At 32.2% G+C, this 18,804-nt stretch overlaps 4 protein-coding genes and 1 long non-coding RNA gene across 5 annotated transcripts; 3 read left to right on the forward strand and 2 right to left on the reverse strand.

Annotated features, from left to right (window-relative positions):
• The first annotated feature begins 2,539 nt into the window (after positions 1–2,539).
• LOC128393409 (uncharacterized) lies at positions 2,540–5,261 on the forward strand. The gene is made up of 2 exons (XM_053353586.1): positions 2,540–3,878; positions 4,077–5,261. The coding sequence occupies exons 1-2, from the start codon at positions 2,667–2,669 to the stop codon at positions 4,746–4,748; spliced, it is 1,884 nt and encodes a 627-aa protein (XP_053209561.1). The 5' UTR covers positions 2,540–2,666; the 3' UTR covers positions 4,749–5,261.
• A 2,453-nt stretch (positions 5,262–7,714) lies between these two features.
• On the forward strand, positions 7,715–8,671 carry LOC128393413 (uncharacterized). The gene is made up of 2 exons (XR_008326139.1): positions 7,715–8,273; positions 8,336–8,671. It is a non-coding gene; the product is annotated as an uncharacterized LOC128393413 (long non-coding RNA).
• Positions 8,672–9,541: 870 nt separating this feature from the next.
• Positions 9,542–14,308, forward strand: LOC128393408 (TBC1 domain family member whacked-like). Its single transcript, XM_053353585.1, is given in 3 exon segments — positions 9,542–10,200; positions 11,545–13,112; positions 13,115–14,308. Coding segments are annotated over 2 exon segments (1,926 nt in total). The 5' UTR covers positions 9,542–10,200; positions 11,545–11,566; the 3' UTR covers positions 13,495–14,308.
• A 143-nt stretch (positions 14,309–14,451) lies between these two features.
• LOC128393411 (zinc transporter ZIP13 homolog) lies at positions 14,452–16,211 on the reverse strand. Its single transcript, XM_053353588.1, has 4 exons — positions 15,922–16,211; positions 15,581–15,837; positions 15,129–15,302; positions 14,452–15,044 (listed from the first exon to the last, which is right to left on the reverse strand). The coding sequence occupies exons 1-4, from the start codon at positions 16,064–16,066 to the stop codon at positions 14,661–14,663; spliced, it is 960 nt and encodes a 319-aa protein (XP_053209563.1). The 5' UTR covers positions 16,067–16,211; the 3' UTR covers positions 14,452–14,660.
• Positions 16,212–16,347: 136 nt separating this feature from the next.
• On the reverse strand, positions 16,348–18,255 carry LOC128393410 (glucose-6-phosphatase 2-like). The gene is made up of 2 exons (XM_053353587.1): positions 17,906–18,255; positions 16,348–17,774 (listed from the first exon to the last, which is right to left on the reverse strand). The coding sequence occupies exons 1-2, from the start codon at positions 17,971–17,973 to the stop codon at positions 16,784–16,786; spliced, it is 1,059 nt and encodes a 352-aa protein (XP_053209562.1). The 5' UTR covers positions 17,974–18,255; the 3' UTR covers positions 16,348–16,783.
• Between the last annotated feature and the right edge of the window lie 549 nt (positions 18,256–18,804).

Here is an 18,804-nt window from a genome sequence, read left to right on the forward strand (position 1 = left end):
GATTACCTTTTATTTGTACTATTTATTATTATGATTTATATGTTAATATGAAAGTTTGATTAAGTATTTTAATTGTGACAATTTAAACTTTTGTTAACTATAACCAAGTTTGTAAATGGTTCATTTGATTCTGATGATGATGATGATTGGTTTTCGTCTTGTTGGTTGATTGTTATTATTAGTTTTTTTTTCTCGACCAAGTGATTTACGAGTTTCGGTGATGATTTGAATTGTGATTTAAACCATGAGGATTAATTGAATTCTGGTTAAGAGGTAATATAAATCAAAGAGATTGAAAAATTTACCTGAGGGTTTATTTTACCTGTGGGTTAATTTGATAATAATAATAACAAGAAAATAAAAAGGTACTTGTGAGTCTTTTGTGTCCACAGGATAAAAAAAAATAGATGAAGATGAAGTAGGTGAAGCAATCGAGTGACCAAAGATTACAGAGGTCAATTGGTGGGTATTAAGGCTCAATGAACCTTTGGGTTAACTTGGGTAAAAGGTAAGAGGTTGAAATTGGTTTAAGAGGGAAATTTATTCTTGGAACAAAAAATTAAAATTAATTTTCTATCAGAGACTCGCCTCTTTTACCTTTGCTTTTCTTTATTGGTCAAATTCTGCTGGACATCGTCATCATTATTCACAAAGATACACAGGTAAGTGTATCTACTCAGTGGGTTAGTTGTTGGTGATGAGGATTAATTTAGATTATGAAAGATTTTATCGATTATTGTAACAATTTGAAAGAGAGAGAGAGAGAAGAAAATATTTATTCAAATTTTCTTGCGATGGTCAAGATTTAAAGTGACATTGGTCAGCATTTTGTTGACTTAGAAAGAGAGAGAGTAAAAGTTGTTGGCAAACTAATCAATCAACATGGAACATTTCAATTAAATTGTTTAAGGTCAGTGTGATTAGGAATTGATGATGAAAATTAACCAGGTAACCTTATGAATAGAAATTGAAATTACAGGTAAATCAAAGGATGATGATGATGACAAAGGTAAATTGTTGATGATCAACTAATGGTTTCCATTGTGTTTATTACATTAGAGGAGGAAATAATAATAGTCTCAACGATTGTTTAAGATTGTAAATATTAATTGTTCTTGATTAGCATGATTGTTAATCAAACAATCATGATCATGTTAAGTAGCCGGTGTATTTGTAAATGCGGAAGCAAATTGTTATTATCATAAAGATGAATCATGTTTACATTTTTCTTACAGGTAAGTTACTTTTTCTGATGAATGAAAATAAAATAAGATGAAGAAAGTTTTTTCTTGATTCTGATTCTGATTCTGATGATGATGGTGATGGCGATACCTGAACTGACCAGTGAATGGTACTAACACTCACACTGAATTGAAGGATAAACTGTTAAACCTTCAGAATCATTTATCATCCTCATCATCTCTTATTCAATACAATAAACATGAAAATTGTACCAGGTACACATTATGACCAGTTTATCTTTCTCTTTCTTTTTTTCTCTTTCTTTCTTTTACTATTACTACTCTTGACCATCACATTTGAAATTGACCTTTAACAGGTTCCCTTTCTAATGATTCATTTTACTTGAAAATTTTCTTCTTCATTTTGATTTTTTTTCTCTCTCTCTTGCTAATTATTATTCTATTGGTATCATAATGGTCAATACTCTATGTTCTGGACACTCACTTGTACTCTCAAGGGTCAGTTTGTAATTTGCTTTCATCCAAATGTCCAGTTTCAAGTGATGAATAACCTGTTACCTAATTGTTAGGGTCACTTTCTAATTTCTTATACATTTGTTTCTCTCTCTCTCTCTCTCTCTCTCTCTCTGTTTATTTTATCTTAATGATTGATTTACTTTTCTATTAATAAATTTCCGTTTCAACAATTAACAAATTATCTTATAAATTTATCTCCCTATTCTAATAATATATTAGCTTTCATTTTTTAATTCTCTTATTTTTCTCTCTCTCTCTTTCTTTCTTATCTCATTTTGTCTTCATCATTTCTAATGGTCAACACAATTTCCTAATGGTCAGTTTACTTTTCCAAGGGTCAATTGGACAAAATAATAAGAGTGAGAAGAAGGAAAAAGTTTTTCAATCAAGTTTTTTGTCCTTGATTATTATCCAAATTAAATTGTTCAGTTAATTGTCTCCATTTGTTTAAACTGTTAAAAGATATGATAGATCTCTCCCTCTCTGTCAACAACAGCACTAATTGTCAAGCTTAATTGTTAATCACAATCACAAGAGATTAAAACAAAACAAAACTTTAACCACAATAGAAAATATCAAAGAAAATAATCTCACTCAAAAAATAAATATAAAAATATTTTCTTCTCTCTCCCTCTCTACGCGTGTCCCCTTTCAAATCAGATCCAACAATTAACTGTTAAATTAACTGTATTCCAGTGTAGATTAATTAAAAATGAGTAATCAACAATTTAATTGTTTTCTTTTCAATTCGTAGTGAGAATAAGCTATTTTCAGAGAACGTCACCAGTAGCGCCATCTCTTAGAAGAAAATTTTTTTTTCTGTTCCACTTTTGGATCTTTAATTTTTTTGTTTATCTTTTTTTTTCTAATTACATTTTGATTGAGCTTTTTTTTTACCAAATTACTTTTACTTTTTGTGAATTTAAATTCTCATCTATGGTTTAAATTATGTCTTCAATTGCTCTGAATAATGAACCATCTTCTCTTTCATGTTCAACCAATAACAGTTTGGATAGTGTTGCCCTGGCCAATGGTTGTATCCCATTTAGTGTAATTCTCAATAGACTTTCCCAGGAGACGATTGATTTTTATTGTAAAAGCAACTTGGAACCACCAGAATCACCTGAAGGTAACGATGAAGGTGATGACATAGACGCGGATAAATATGAAGAAAAGGAGCCGCAAATAATAACAATAGATTTGGAAAAGTTTGATTCTTCCATAGTAAATAATAATAATAATAATAATAATAATACAACAACAACAACGTTTGGAAATTTGCAGTCTCGAATTAAATTGGATGATAAAATTTTCTGCCTCTTTAATTTGGAAGAGTTTGATGATCAATATGAAGCTGTTCAAGCCTATTACCGGGAATTACGATATGCTCCTTTTAGATGTATTGAATGTGACGAGGCGACCGTTGAATTAAAAGGAATGGTTGACCATTACCTTAACCAACATCCAACAATTAAAAAGGCTCAATATTGGGTTGAAGAGATACCAGCTAAAGAGAAATGGGTCCACAAGTTTATCAAATATCAGATTGCTTGTCATAACGAGGAAGATGAAATGTTCCCAAATGATACTGTAAACAAATTTTGTCCCGTTTGTAATCATTATGATTATCTTTTACGCCTATCAAATCCACCAAAGACCTCGTTAAAGGTTACATCGATGTGTGATCGTAATCACATCAATAAACACCTTAAATATAATCCATGGGAATGTATTTTATGCCGTGAATCGGGTCGCCGTTATGCAATCTCATCTGTTAACAATAAAGCCCAGGAACACTTGATTCATAAACATAAATTACCAAGATCAGATGATTGCCTGTCATACTTTAAGAAGACTGCAACTATACCGGAATTGGATAACTTTCTACGTGAATATATTAATATTATCCAAGAAAATGAACGTTCAAATGTTAAACCTGTGGTCAGAAGGAAACCTTTAGCTGGTAAACCTAATCGACAAATCGCCAATCATCAAAATAGAGGAAAACAAACTGGACAATTGTACAAACAAGCGTCAGCTTCATTCAAAAAGTTTAAAGAATCTCGTGATTCTGTGAGAAATGTTAAAAAAGCCAACAATCGAAAGTCTATCGAATACAGAGATGAAGATAACGAAGACTATCAACCATTCAAAGATGATGTAATTATCTTATTCTTATTACAACGTTACCTTTGGGATTAAGAAACACTAATGGATTATAATCCTTTTTGTCTTTAACCCAAAAGCTTTTCTCTCTCTCTCTCTCTTTCTATGTCAATTTTCTTGAAATTTGATTCTTCTCATATTTTCTTATTTGATTACTAATCGATTTGAATTTTCTCTCTCTCTTTTTACCAGAGTTCAAGATTCTTTTGTATTTTCTGTACGGATGATAATCTATCGGACATTTACTCAGCTTGGGGACATTATGGTTTACATTTGAAATATACTCCAATTATATGTGGTATTTGTAATAAAACGTTTACAAGTGATACTAGTTTTCGATACCATGGAATTGAACATGTTGAACATTCTGATCTACCATTTACTCGTAACTGTGATGAAGCAATTGAAACTTGGGGCCATGAATTTTTACAAGGTTTAACTAATGGTACAGAAGCTAAACCCGAATTTGCTGAATATTGTCCAGTTTGTGAGAAAATTTTCTCTAAACCAGTTGAACCACCTCATCTTTCAGCTAATTCAATTAAAACTCACATCTATTCACACCTTAAATATCATCCATATGAGTGTTTACCTTGTCAACTTCAATGTGAGAAGAAAACTTTTGTCGGTGATCTTGATTACCAAGCGGCTCTTCACCTTAACTCTGAACATTCAATAACCGTAACACCCGCGGAGATAAAAAATTATTATATCAAAACCCGAGGAATTGAATCTCTTGATACATTTTTAAGGGAACATTTTGCCAAAATCGCCTATCACATTGGAGGAGCGCCCATGGAATTGTCATCATCCACAGCCTCAACCATTACCCCAACTACAATGCTCCCAAATTTGTTAAATTAACAATCAATCAGATGAACAATTTAAGTGATAAACATTGATCACAATCAAGTTTCAATTACTTTTTAAAATTGTATTTAAACAAGCGGATTATCAGATTGTCATCATCATCATTGTCACCATCATCATCACCAACAACAATAACATTATATTTCCAAGATAATCATTTGATTTAAATCAATGATTAAACTATTTTTTTCATTTCTCTCTCCTACTCTCTTTACATACCTTCAACTAATTTAAATCAGTTGATTTTTAAGCCCAACTGATTAAAAACAAAGAAAAAGCTGATCCCAAGTTAATCGTAACAACAACAACAACAATTAATCTCCATTAAGATCTCTCTCTCTCTCTCTTTCTCTCTTGTTTATCCTTAATTGCTATTGACAAAACTTAAAGGAAATCATGATAACATGAAGAAAAACGGGAAAATAAAAAGTCGTTAATTGTATAACAATCATTTTCTAATTGCTTAAATTAAAAATTTGAAAAGAAAATTTCAATTCAGTTGATTAACCAATTGAATGTTGATCATTTAAAATTCTGTTGACGATAAATTAAGATGACAATGAAACGATTGTTGATTAATTAAGGATGAATTTAAATACTCATTTGATTGTTGAAGAATTCATTGAATCGATTATCATGAGAGAGAGAGAGAGAGAGAATTTTATAGAAAGAAAGAGAAGATAAAAAGAGAGTGAGAAGATCGGGAGAGAGAAGAAAAAAAAATATCAACATTATTTTTCTATACGAAAAGTTACTCACTGAAAATAAACATTTTCTTTTTCTCGTGTTGACAAATTTTCTTTTCTTTTTCTTTATTAATTGAGTTTCGACAAACTATGTGCCTTTCACCATTGGAAGTTAATTGTTAATCAACTTGTGTCCCACTAAATTAGGTAATTAGAATGAATTTTAAATTTCTAATTAAAGACAATCAATCGTTTTCTTTTCTTCTTTGGCCAATTGAGTTTTCATTTTCCTTTTAGGCTTTGTTATTGTTTTCCATCCATATTGTTGTTGTTTGTTGTTACCTGTTGATTGTTGCCCTTTGATGGTTAATTGCTTGTTCCGTCTTCATCATCATCATCATTTTCATCTTCACCTGGTCTCACATTGGCTACATCATCATCACCTTTATCATCTGTTTTCTATTCTCTTTTATTGTCAATAATTTTCTTCGCCATCACTTGTTGTTGTCAACGTTTTCCATTTTCTTTTTTTCCAATTAATTTAAAATTTTCTCTTTCTCTGTGATTATTGGTCCAATTAATTGTTTTCTCTTTTTTCCTTTAATTTTTTCAGATAAAACGTTAATTAATCCATAGAATAACTTTGATAACATGGATATAAGATCAATGAAAGATGAAGAAAAGCTAATTATATGTAGAAAATATTTCTATGGTAAATATTTGATTCTTTGTTTATGTTAATGTGTTTACATTTTTTTCTATTTTGATTTGTGATTTATTGTTATTTTTCTAAAGATTTTCAATTACTAATTTTATTTTCCATTCTATTTTCTTTTCTTTCAGGTGGATTTGTGTTTCTACCTTTGCTTTGGCTCATGAATTCAGTCTGGTTTTTCCAGGAAGCTTTTAGATCTCAAAGAGATTATCCTCAAAAAAAGGAGATGAAACGTTTTGTCGTATTATCATTTATCGCTTCTGTAATTGAATTAACTCTTCTTCTTGTATGGATTATTTATTTCCAAAACAATCGAGCCACATCGGATTGGGCTGATTCATTATCCTTCCTTGATCCAGTCGGTATTCCATGAGAGTGTAATTTTACTCACATTATCCTTGATGATATTTTCTATTTTCATTTTTCAAGTTGCTAATCATTAACATAGTCTGTCAATTGTTACAAATCAAGTTTAAGTTCTGTAAGTTAATCCTTAGACTTTGAGAGTTTGGTGAGTATACTTGTAATTAGTAAATTTTTGTTAATTTATTACATGTGAGTTCGTTAATATAAGAATAATTTCCCATCTTCTTTTTTTTTGTTGATTTCGCAGAGAAAAGGTTTTGTGAAGATGAACCTCCAAGTGATTTGATTAATGTTCCCGTTTATTATTTGGATCATTATGAATAAAGCTCAATGGTTACCTGATGCTATCGATCTTAAAATTATCGGTACTTATGCTCAGACCGAACTGGGCCATGGAAGTTATCTCAAAGGTTTACAGACTGAAACGATTATAATGATGATTCAGATCATACATTTACCGGAGACTTCATATCCGTTCATTGTTCAAATTCGTGATTTGGAAACTTCATGAGCCACTTTCTGGAGGTTGGTGAACTTGGGCCAAAGTTCAGACTCAAGGCAGCCGATAATGGTTATCTTAAGTTATCGTCAGTCGTTGTCATCGAACCAATATGCTTATGAAAAACGCTATCGTTGACGAGAATAGATGTAACCAAGCTAAAGAAGCAACTGATAAGCTTAACCTTGGAACGATGTTGTTTGTTCGTGTGATCATCATTGACATGATGTCTTTCAACATTTCGAAAGTGGCCACAATCGAAAGTGGCCACAGCGACAAGATATTCAACCATTCGTAAGCAAGGTCCAAATCCTGATTCAAATAATTCAAGTTGAATGAAGATGATTGATTATTAAGCTCAAAAGTGCAAATTTTATTTCGTGTATCGCTTTGTCGCACGCTTGTAAAGCCGTTTTCATCTCTTTAATGACCGCTTTCAAAGATGTCAACGAGAGAATGTCAAAAAGAGGTAATTATGGATTGATGCCTTTACTTCACGCAATGTCCTCTGGTCTTAGAGCGTTGGCTGTTGAAACTTGTCGAAGAGCTTGTGGAGGAAATGGATTCCTCCTTGTTTCCGGATTACCACGAATCTTTGCCAATACGGTGGCTACGTGTACATATGAGGGCAAAAACACCACTTTGTATCTTCAAACAGCTCGTTATCTATTCAAAATGGTTTGAACCTCAACAGACAATCACTTTCACTTTTATTGGTTATCTTTATCGAGTCACTGGGCCGAATATTGGTGATCTGGGAAAAAAACGAAGGACGAATTGTTAATAATGTTGAAGGTCTATCACGATTGTTTTCAGCTTATTACTACTGTCATCGAGCTTTCGGTCAAGTTGAATGTCGAATATGAATCCAAGGAAAATCATATGAAAAGGCTTAGATTGAGAGTCGAAATGATCTTCGACTCTCGATCGAATCGAAAAGCGGCAAAATCTGATCTCATCTACTACATGTTAACCAAATACTGGGATTGGGTCTCGATAGCAGATAAATATGATGCCAAAATCACTTTTACGACAATTGGTCTGTTTTTATTTCGGTTTCACGATTGTTTGTTGAAAGTAAAGGTAATTTCTTGGCGGTTGGATTGGATCTAAATTCAATTGAACAAATTCAAGATGAATTAACAACACTCATGATTGAATTACGACCTGCTATGACCTCATCTCTCTCTCTCTCTCTCTCTCTCTTGTCTATGCATTTGATTTACACAATATGGTTCTTATGTCAGCTTTAGGTAAGAACGACAATCAAAACGATTTGATGAGCAATTAAATTCAATCTTCTTTTTAATTGTAGATTGTAATGATGGTAATGTTTACAAGCGTCTATTTGATTTGGCAAAAAAGCTCATCTCAATCAAGTTGATCCAAACCCATCGTTCATCAAATACATCAAAGACTCAAACTGAACCAAATTAAAACTTTATTTATTATTAAAAACTTTAACTTTTTTAAACAATTAATTTCCATTAAAAACTCTCTTGTTTATCCTTAATTGCTATTGACAAAACTTAAAGGAAATCATGATAACATGAAGAAAAACGGGAAAATAAAAAGTCGTTAATTGTATAACAATCATTTTCTGATTGATTAAATTAAAAATTTGAGAAGAAAATTTCAATTCAGTTGACAATCAAATTGGAAACCATGATTATACCTTTGAACACTGGTCATTCAACTGATTAACCAATTGATTGTTGATGATTTAAAATTGTGATGACGATAAATTAAGATGAGCATGAAACGATTGTTGATTAATAAGGATGAATTTAAATACTCATTTGATTGTTGAAGAATTCATTGAATCGGTTAGTTAATCATGTTACTAATTTTAATGTTGATTGTTGATTTGTAATTTATTTCAATTAACTTGAATTAAAATGATTGCGAACTTTTTTTTTCTCCTCTCACCGAAAAGTAAACAACAACAATACGAACAATTAGTGAACCAGAAAATCCTTGTTGATCTAATTCCAAGTTTAAATCGAAAACTTTTTTTCTCTTTTTTGATCAGAAAAACGAAGGAAAGAGAAAAGAGAAAAGGTTGAATCTCTTATTCTGAAACTGAATATTTCATGATAACTGAATTCACCCAAACTGTACACGTCCTCATATCTAAACACAATTAGAATCAATTGAATGGTTTTAGTTATGCCTTGACATGTTTGTGGGTTACCATCAATCACTAACCAATATACAGAGTGTTCCATGAATATGATTAACCATTTCAGGGGAAAATGAAAAAGTTCAATTTTCAATGAATTTCTTTTCCTTGCCTCATGGAAATGAGGGAATCGCTTCTGACGAATACGATTTTCCAACTCACTCTTTTGGAAAATCTCATAACATTCTGAGTTATTGTTCTTCACTTAAACTGTTAGTAAAAAGAGAGAGAGAGAGAGAGAGAGAGAGAGAGAGAGAATTTTATAGAAAGAAAGAGAAGATAAAAAGAGAGTGAGAAGATCGGGAGAGAGAAGAAAAAAAAATATCAACATTATTGTTCTATACGAAAAGTTACTCACTGAAAATAAACATTTTCTTTTTCTCGTGTTGACAAATTTTCTTTTCTTTTTCTTTATTAATTGAGTTTCGACAAACTATGTGCCTTTCACCATTGGAAGTTAATTGTTAATCAACTTGTGTCCCACTAAATTAGGTAATTAGAATGAATTTTAAATTTCTAATTAAAGACAATCAATCGTTTTCTTTTCTTCTTTGGCCAATTGAGTTTTCATTTTCCTTTTAGGCTTTGTTATTGTTTTCCATCCATATTGTTGTTGTTTGTTGTTACCTGTTGATTGTTGCCCTTTGATGGTTAATTGCTTGTTCCGTCTTCATCATCATCATCATCATTTTCATCTTCACCTGGTCTCACATTGGCTACATCATCATCACCTTTATCATCTGTTTTCTATTCTCTTTTATTGTCAATAATTTTCTTCGCCATCACTTGTTGTTGTCAACGTTTTCCATTTTCTTTTTTTTCCTTCTTGTTTCCATTTTTTCTCTCCCTTTTTTCCAATTGATTTAAATCTTAATTGCTCTCAACCCAATGATAGAACTTCTTCCCCAATTAATTTAAAATATTCACTGTTTAATTATCGATAACAATTAGTGATTCATTTTCGCCAGAAATTTATAATCAAATCAAATCCAAGTTCTGTAAGTTAATCCAATTGTTTTCTTTATTCATATAATAATCTCTGTTGTTGTTATTGTTTCTTATTTACAATTTAAATTGTTTAGATTTACCTGTTAGCTTAGTAATTGATTATAGTATTTGTGCTCTCTATCTCTCATTATATCCATTTAATCTTAATTAATCATCAAGTGGATTAATCTAAATTCAGTGAGAAGTGAATCATCTTATAAGTGGCTGAATCATCTTGAAAATGAACCAGAAAAACAAAACTGAAATGTCACCGGATCAATTTAGATGGACTATTAAATCAACGGTGGAAAAAAATTTCTCACCATCACCTTCATCTCTCTCTCTCTCTCTCTCTCTCTCTCTCTCTCTCTCTCTCTTCCTCCTCCTCAGCAACAATTATAAATCATATTTAAGGTCACCAGCATCAATTACAGTTAATTGTTGTCTCTGATCTGGATACATATTCCCAAGCAAATTTAATCTCATTGAATTGTTGATTAATTTGTGCACAGTTACACATGGTACTGGATAGAAAGAGCCAATTACTTTAATGTATCTATTCATATAATAGATTTTAATTGGTCTGAGAGAGGAAAAGAAGGAGATGAAGAGAAATGAAAGAGTAAAAGAGAAGGACTTTTAGGATGATAAAGAGAGGAGGTTTTCTTGTATTCTCTTGTATTCAGCTGGTAACTGTTTTAATTCAATTGTCGATGTTGATTATCAACATTATTCCTTCATCTTGTGAACTTGATATTCATTTGTAATCGTCCATAAACATTGAGAGTTTGTGCCACGCCTTGAACATTTTGCCCACCTTGATCCTTGGATGAAATATCAACATTGTGTGAGTGTTTATTTGAGTAACAACAACAACAACAACAACGATAAACAATCAGCCTGAATGAGAAAACAATCTAGTCATGATTTAAGAAGAATAATCAACCCAAATGAAGAACCAGAGTTTTTCCTCTTCACAATTTACACCAACTCACACTTGAAGAATCACTAATTCATTCAAGTCGAATTGTTTTTCTTTTCTCTCTCAAACAAATTGTTTACTTTATCTTTTCTTTTAATTTTCTATTCTCCTTGAAATTTTCTTTCTTTTTTCGTTCATCTTTTTTTTCTCAATTGAAATTGAACTGAATTAATACAATTAGTTTTCTCTCTCTCTCTCTTTTCCTTCATTTTGATTTTTCCTTTATTTAGGTTGAAAATGATGAGGGAAAATAATAATAAGACTGTCAACTTCCGCGCGGAACATTGTCTCACATGGTTGATCTAATTAAATCTTTTTCTTTCTTTCTTTTCTTTCTCTCTCTCTTTTTTTTCTCCATCATCATCATGAACAGGATATAAAATACATACAAAACCATGACACAAAGATCGAGTAGAGGTACTAATGGACCTTGGAGAGTAGTCGCTGCCGAAGCTGCAGCTACTGCCGCTGCTTCTGGACGAAGTATACGAAATGGTGGTGAAAGGTTGGCCACTATTAACGGCGGCGGTGGTGGTGGAAATGCAAGTGTCCTTGATGGAAGCTATTCTGATGAATCTCGATTATCTGGTAAAAATAGCACTTCACTTTTATCATCATCATCTCTGTCCAAAGTAGCAATAAAACCTTCATCAATAACAACATCATCTTCATATTTACCTTCATCAGCTAATGTTATCAGCACAATCTCAAATCAAAGACAACAACAACAACCACATCAACAGCAATCACAACGTTCAACACCAACCTTATTAACAACCACAAATACAACATCTTCATTATCTTCAATGTACCACCATCACCATGAGAATCATTATTCATATAATAAAACAGGGTATTCCAGTAATAATGGAAGTATTTCCAAATCATCTATGACTGCTGCTGCTGCCGCTGCTTTGGCATCAACATCAGCACCATCTTCAACCACGGGTACTAATGCTGGTAATGGAACCATGATTGACACCTCAGATGAAGAGGAGGAAGATGAAGATGATGATGAAGATTATTCCACACCAATTAGACGAACAGCCAATTATAAGAACAATTTAATCACCGCCAGTAGTGGCGGTGGTGGTGGTGGTGGAGGCAGTTCCAGTGGTGGTGGTGGTGGTAAAATGAAACAAGGTAATGGAGAGGGATCTTCGTCATCCTCTTCACCTTCAACCGCTGCAGCCGCAGCTAAATTAGATCGCTACGGGTTTTATATTAACGATCCTCAATCGAAAGGTTTATCTGAGGATATGAGTAATTTATCTTTGGTTGAAATGACCCGTAAACGTGAATCAAAATGGCTTCACATGTTCACTAATTGGGATGAATATATTCACAAGAAGTGGAAAAAGTTGCGAACCCGTTGTCGAAAGGGTATCCCTGATTCGGTTCGAGGTAAAGCTTGGTTTTACCTTTGCGCTGGACATAAACAGAAGCAACGAAATCCGGAATTATTTTTAAAGTTAGATGGTCAACCGGGCGATGAAAAGATTAACGATGAGATTCGTAAAGATTTGAATAGACAATTTCCTTCCCATGAGATGTTTGCCCAGGAAAATGGTTCCGGTCAAGAGGATTTATATCGAATTTTGAAAGCATTTTCTGTGATCAAACCGGACATCGGCTATTGTCAGGGTCAAGCTCCACTTGCCTCCGTCCTTTTAATGCAAATGCCCGCTGAAGATGCATTTTGGTGTTTATTACAAATCTGTGATCATTATGTTCCCGGTTATTTTTCACCAGGTTTAGAGGCTATTCAGCTTCACGGTCAAATGTTGTCCAGTTTTATAAAAAAGTTTCACCCGCCAATTTATAAATTGTTTAAGAAGCAAAAAATTGACCCGGTTCTTTACATGACCGAATGGTTTATGTGTTTCTTTTCTCGAACTCTATCCTGGCCTTGTGTCCTTCGAGTATGGGATATGTTTTTCTGTGAGGAATCGTAGTTATCTTTAAAGTGGCAATCATACTAATCGCCAGTGTTTTGGGTCGAAATGAGGATCGAGTTAAATGTGTTTCCGCTTATGAAACGTTATTCGCATTGAAAAATATTCCAAGTAAATTTGTTACCGATGAATTTCTCATTGAAAGAGTAATTAACATGGACCTAAGTGAAAAGGATCTTCAAAAGGAGCACAAAGAGCAAAGTTTAAAGCGTCGAAAGGAAAAGGAAAGGTTAAATCATGAAAGATCTAAATCAACAAGTTCGATAATGAAAGGAGGATCATCGACAATTAACTCAGGATCAAATATTTTATCCACAAACAATAAAGGCTCAATCAGAAATAGATCTCGTTCCAAGAGTGATTTTTAAGAAATCGGTTCACAATTTAAACCAATCAACTCTCCTTTTCAAAGAACCACCACCACCACCACCACGAATCAGTGAACAAAAAACACTCCACTCTCTCTCTCTCTCTCCATGGTGTGTTTTTTACTTTACCAATCAATCAACAAGCTACCAATTAGTTTTTATAATCAGTTTCTCATATCTCACAATATTGGAAAGTATTAACTTGAACCAAGAAACCGACAACGAACAGCTAAAAAATGACCTACAAGCAAGCTCTCTCTCTCTCTTTCACCTCGTCATCGTTGTTGTTACTTTCGTCGTCATTGTCGTCCCACTTTGACTCTTAATTGTTTTGGTATTGTTACCCTCGATTGTTTAATTGTTTCAGATTGTTTATTTGTTAACTTTAAATTGTTTATCTTGTTTTTGATAACAACATTTATATTTATATAAATCACCAAAATATTTTCCAATTGATATTTCCGCAAAAAAAACGAGATGTATTTCAAAACCATTACAATTTATATTCCTCTGTTGATTATATATATTATTACCTTTATAAATCACAACAATTAATTGTTTTCTATTAACTGAGATTTCTATCTAATTGATTTGATGATGTTTTTTTTAAATTGTAAATTGTCCCAATCAATTGATAGCAAGAAAAATGGAGAGAGAGAGAGATTGAGAGACAAATGTGAAATTGTATCTCTCCAATTGTCAAAACATGAAAAAGCAATTGTAACAATCAACTAATTCAGCTATTTAATCAGCTGAATAAACTATGTCTTTTTTTATTTAGCGATTAATCAAATTAAAAACTTATTATCATTTATATATATAAAAAAAAGAGTATTTAATTTACATTGATTTTGGTTGGATTTTAAATGAGTTGTTGTTTTGATGATTAACTCGTTAATTGTTGACTTTAAATTGTTTGTGTGTCTCTTTTGTTTTAATCAAAGAGTAAATAGAAAATAGTATTTGCAATTATACAGTTTGTATTGATTGTTGTATTGATTTTTGTATCGACGTGGAATCAAATTTGTTGATAGTTGATTGATTGTTTCATCTGATATTTTACAATTTGAAAATTTTCTTGCGTTTTGATTGATTGATTTTCCAAGTGATTATAACGGTAAATATAAATGCACTTATGAATATGATGAGGATGAGGATGATGGGATTTACAGGTAAGGTATGAATGAAATATCTTCAACCATATTGACTAGACCCATGATTGTGACACCGAGTGTGATACATGCTAATTGTTTGATTGACTCTTTTGGATTGTCTTCCTTTAAAATATCAGGTAGAATGTTGCTCATTGCAATGTAGAGGAAACAGCCCGCTGAATAGGGTAAAATCCAGCGAGTCCGTGTTCCGACCTCAGTTTCATTTGATTGAGCTAAAAGAGCAACAGCCGCACCGATCATGGCTACACCCGCTGTTAAAATTTGAGCTTGAACGGCTTTCCACCGAGAGAAACCTGATTTCATTAGGATGGCAAAATCACCAAACTCATGGGGAACTTCATGGATTAGGATGGCGATTGTTGTTAGAACACCGATCTGAAAAAAAACAACAACAACAACGAAAAAGTATATTAATGATTAATTGTTGGAAATTTTCAATTGGGGGACAAAATGATTTACCTTTACACCGGCGGTGAAACTTGCTGCTATTGCTAAACCATGGGTAAAATTATCAACTCCATTGGCAAAAACACTTAAATAACCAGCAACCGATGGAGATGATTTCTTATCACTTAATTGTCGTTCAATTGATTTTTCAGCTTTCTGATTGTTATCATAATTAGAATCAGTTATCTGTTTCCATTTCAATTGATATTGCAGACGCAATTAACAGGAGGGAAAGAGCAAAGAACAGAAAAATTATAAGAAATTGATAATCACAACATTGAATCTCAAAAGAAGTTACAAATTACTGAAAACACGGAAATTGTTGTTCAACAAGAGTAACAACAATTAACGAATACAATTGAATTACATTTTAGTAGTAAATATTACATGTAATTGTATCCGTTTTATTTGTTTCATTCACAACAAATGACATTATAATAAAAACGATTGAACCAAATTCTCACCTTAAATTGTTGATCATCATGATGATCATCATCTGATGATGATGATGATGATCCACATAGAGTGAAGATCATCTCGATTGCGAGTAAAGTTGATATTCCGGAAACGACCCAAAGTCCCATGTTGAAATATTCATCAACCAATGATCCCGATGATTTAATTACAAACGTCCAAGCTTCCGGTAGTAAATGTAAAAATACATCACCAAGTAAACCACCAACGGAAAAGCTTAATAATAATTTCAATCTATTTCTGGAATCTGGAAACGTATTCAAATCAATATAATATTATTATAAATTCTGGCGTTTTAAGATATAAATAATTATAACCTGACCCACTTTACCTTTATCGTTAAGTTCAAATGAGGACATAAAAATGATCGGGATTATCCCAGTTAATCCAATGGTTCCAGCAGCGAGTAAAGATAAACCCCAAACTGAATCAATTGATTGACTTTCCGGTCTAATGTTTAACTCACTAGAATTCATTTTGCTATTGATTTAGCAAAATAAAATCCAAAAATATAACTGTAAACACAAACACACACTCACAGAATATACAAGTTACTTGTTGAAGAAAAAAAAAATATCATGAATTGATGCTCAAGTTGAAAAGTTCAGAATTCAAGGTGGCGCTTCCATCAAATGGTTCTAATTGTTGACAGAACCAGAAAAAAGTTTTTTTTGTTTATCGAAAAAGTGGTGACATCTGTTGACGCGAAAAGAAACTAAAGAGAAACTTTTTTTTTCGAATTTAAATTTTAAATTGATTTTTGTTTATTTTAAATTTTTATTTTCAATTTTTGATTGTTTTTTGTTTTGGTTTTTGAAATTTTTAATGATTGTAATTGAACACAATCAATGGTGTTTAACAATAGATTTTAGAACTATTATAGATGAATAGTAATTCACAAATTGTACAATTTTAGAGTTTTGGAAGAGGAAAAAATAATTCGAAAAATTATAAACTCGAGGATTAGGTTGTTATCCTTTTCGGTGTTTTCGTTGTTGATGAAAAGTGATGAGGATGATTAGAGATGAATTTTAATTTCGATTATATCATTTTCTAAATAGAGAGAGAGAGAGATTTTCATGATAATAAATATAAATAGTTTTGTTTTTTTCTTCTTCTTTTGGAATCACAATGATAATTTTGTTGATACGTAAACGAATCTTGATGGAAATGATAATTATGATGATGATGATTTATTTTGATTTGGTTTTCCCTTTCACTGATAATTTGCTAACCATGTAAGGGATAAGAGCGACAAATGTATAAGGTAAGATGATATTGATTAGAAGAGCACTTGAATAGAAGAAAAGTTGACTAATCATTGGTATCTTAATGTATTCTGAAGCTTTACAAACAGCGAAGGCCAAAATTGTGGATAAAATTTTCATTCCCAGAGTAAATTTAACCTTTGACGCCGATTTAGAGTAAGATGAGGTTAATCCTAATCCCATACCGATAAAGAAGCCAACATATCTCATAATTGAAAAGAAAGGAGTTGTATCAAGGTGAACATATTCCCGTTTAGCGCACCATTTAAGTGCCCGATCAACCGACCACATTGGATCAACACCTAAGGCTCTAAGGGAAACATAAGTGGCCATGGCCGAGGCAAAAAGGCCGAAACCACCAGTTAAATAGCCACGACGTGAAAGTGAATCTGTATCTAGATTACTGATAATCATGGCAACGGCAACACCAATTATGCCCCCAAGGAAACATTGATGAGGAAAATGAGCAGCAATGTAAACACGTGAAAGTGAAACAACAGCCAAAATGATGGTATAAAATGACCAGGCCAATTTGGCGGTTAAATTGCTTTTAGTTGAATCAACTGAACGATGTCGTAGCCAAGCTTCAATCAGAATATACCAAACGGAAGCGGTAACCATTGAATGACCTGAAGGTGATCCAGGTCCAGTTTCACAGGTGATCACAAATTGTTGTACATCAGGTAAACCTGTCTTATTATAAACTGAGGTTTCATGGATCCACCAGTAAGGCCTTTCACCATGGAGAATCCATTTTAATATCTGATTTGACCATTCGGAGATAACAGCGACCCACATTATCTTACGTCCAGTATAACGGTCAAGAGAATATAAAATTGGAGCATAGAAAAGAAAAGCATATCGAGGATCAAATAAAGTCGATATGAGGAACATTAATTTCGACGATTGATCAAATCTACAGAGAGACAAAGAGAGAGAGAGAGAGAGAGAATTATCAAATGATTAGATTCAAAATCGAATAGAAAATGAAAGAAAATGTCAACAAAGGTAATCGAAGGTGAGAAAATAAAAGTCCAATCAACTTACCGATTCTGAAGTAATGAGATTGCAAAGATACTGTTCTCATGGACAAGATCCATAGCATTTGAAATCATATTTGATAGAAGAGAATAGAATTTGAGAGAGAACAAAAAAGAACAAAAAAAAAAAAAAGTGTAACGGTAAATGAAAAACAAAAGAATAAAATAAAAATAAATAATCAACAGTTAAGAGTGAAAGTTAATTAAGGTAAACATATATAAATGTTGTTTCTTTTTCTTTGATTACTTTTAGACTGATAGGTAAATGAAAATTTCTCTTCGTTTTAATAACAATTTCCTCTCTCACTTTTTCGTTAGTTTCTCACTCACTTTGTTTACTATTTTACTCTCTCACTTGTCGTGATGTCATCTAATCAATTATCATTTTAATTACTCTCTTTCCAAAGGTGATTTTCTTATATTTCCTAGTTAATTATTACATTATAACTTCTGATTGGTTAATCTTTCAATTCTAATCATCACTTTTCATCATCTCTCTTGTTAAGTAACAAACGAAAAGGTATTTTCCAACATCATCTCTCACTCTCTCATTCCTCTCTATCTCTCTCTCTCTGTCTTCAATCGTCATCACAAAACGACCTTCGAGCTTGTTATCATTATATTTGTTTTTAATCATCAACAATCAACTAATCATTATCATCACCATGATCAACTATTAAACCTCTTCTGGTGATTCTCCTCTTCTACCTGGATAGAGATTACTCTTTCCATCATAACAACAACAATCAAATTACAATGTTGATCATTGATCTTTGAGTAAATAAAATGTCTCTCCCCCAAAAGAATTAAATTAATTCTTCTAAATTGATTCATTATCGATTTTTAATTACGATCATTCAACATCTCATAAGTATTATACAGACACATTATCTTTTCCTTTTCTCA

This window comes from Panonychus citri, unplaced genomic scaffold (assembly GCF_014898815.1).
Source record: "Panonychus citri isolate SS breed McGregor unplaced genomic scaffold, ASM1489881v1 Contig00138, whole genome shotgun sequence".
Taxonomy (NCBI): domain Eukaryota; kingdom Metazoa; phylum Arthropoda; class Arachnida; order Trombidiformes; family Tetranychidae; genus Panonychus; species Panonychus citri.

Coding starts and splice junctions, on each gene's coding strand:
- LOC128393410 (XM_053353587.1), bottom strand. CDS start 17,973: ATGATTTCAAATGCTATGGATCTTGTCCATGAGAACAGTATCTTTGCA. Junction 17,775..17,905: donor ATCTCATTACTTCAGAATCG/GTAAGTTGATTG, acceptor GTCTCTCTGTAG/ATTTGATCAATCGTCGAAAT.
- LOC128393409 (XM_053353586.1), top strand. CDS start 2,667: ATGTCTTCAATTGCTCTGAATAATGAACCATCTTCTCTTTCATGTTCA. Junction 3,879..4,076: donor ATCAACCATTCAAAGATGAT/GTAATTATCTTA, acceptor TCTTTTTACCAG/AGTTCAAGATTCTTTTGTAT.
- LOC128393411 (XM_053353588.1), bottom strand. CDS start 16,066: ATGAATTCTAGTGAGTTAAACATTAGACCGGAAAGTCAATCAATTGAT. Junction 15,838..15,921: donor ATTTGAACTTAACGATAAAG/GTAAAGTGGGTC, acceptor ATACGTTTCCAG/ATTCCAGAAATAGATTGAAA. Junction 15,303..15,580: donor ATGATGATCAACAATTTAAG/GTGAGAATTTGG, acceptor AAATGGAAACAG/ATAACTGATTCTAATTATGA.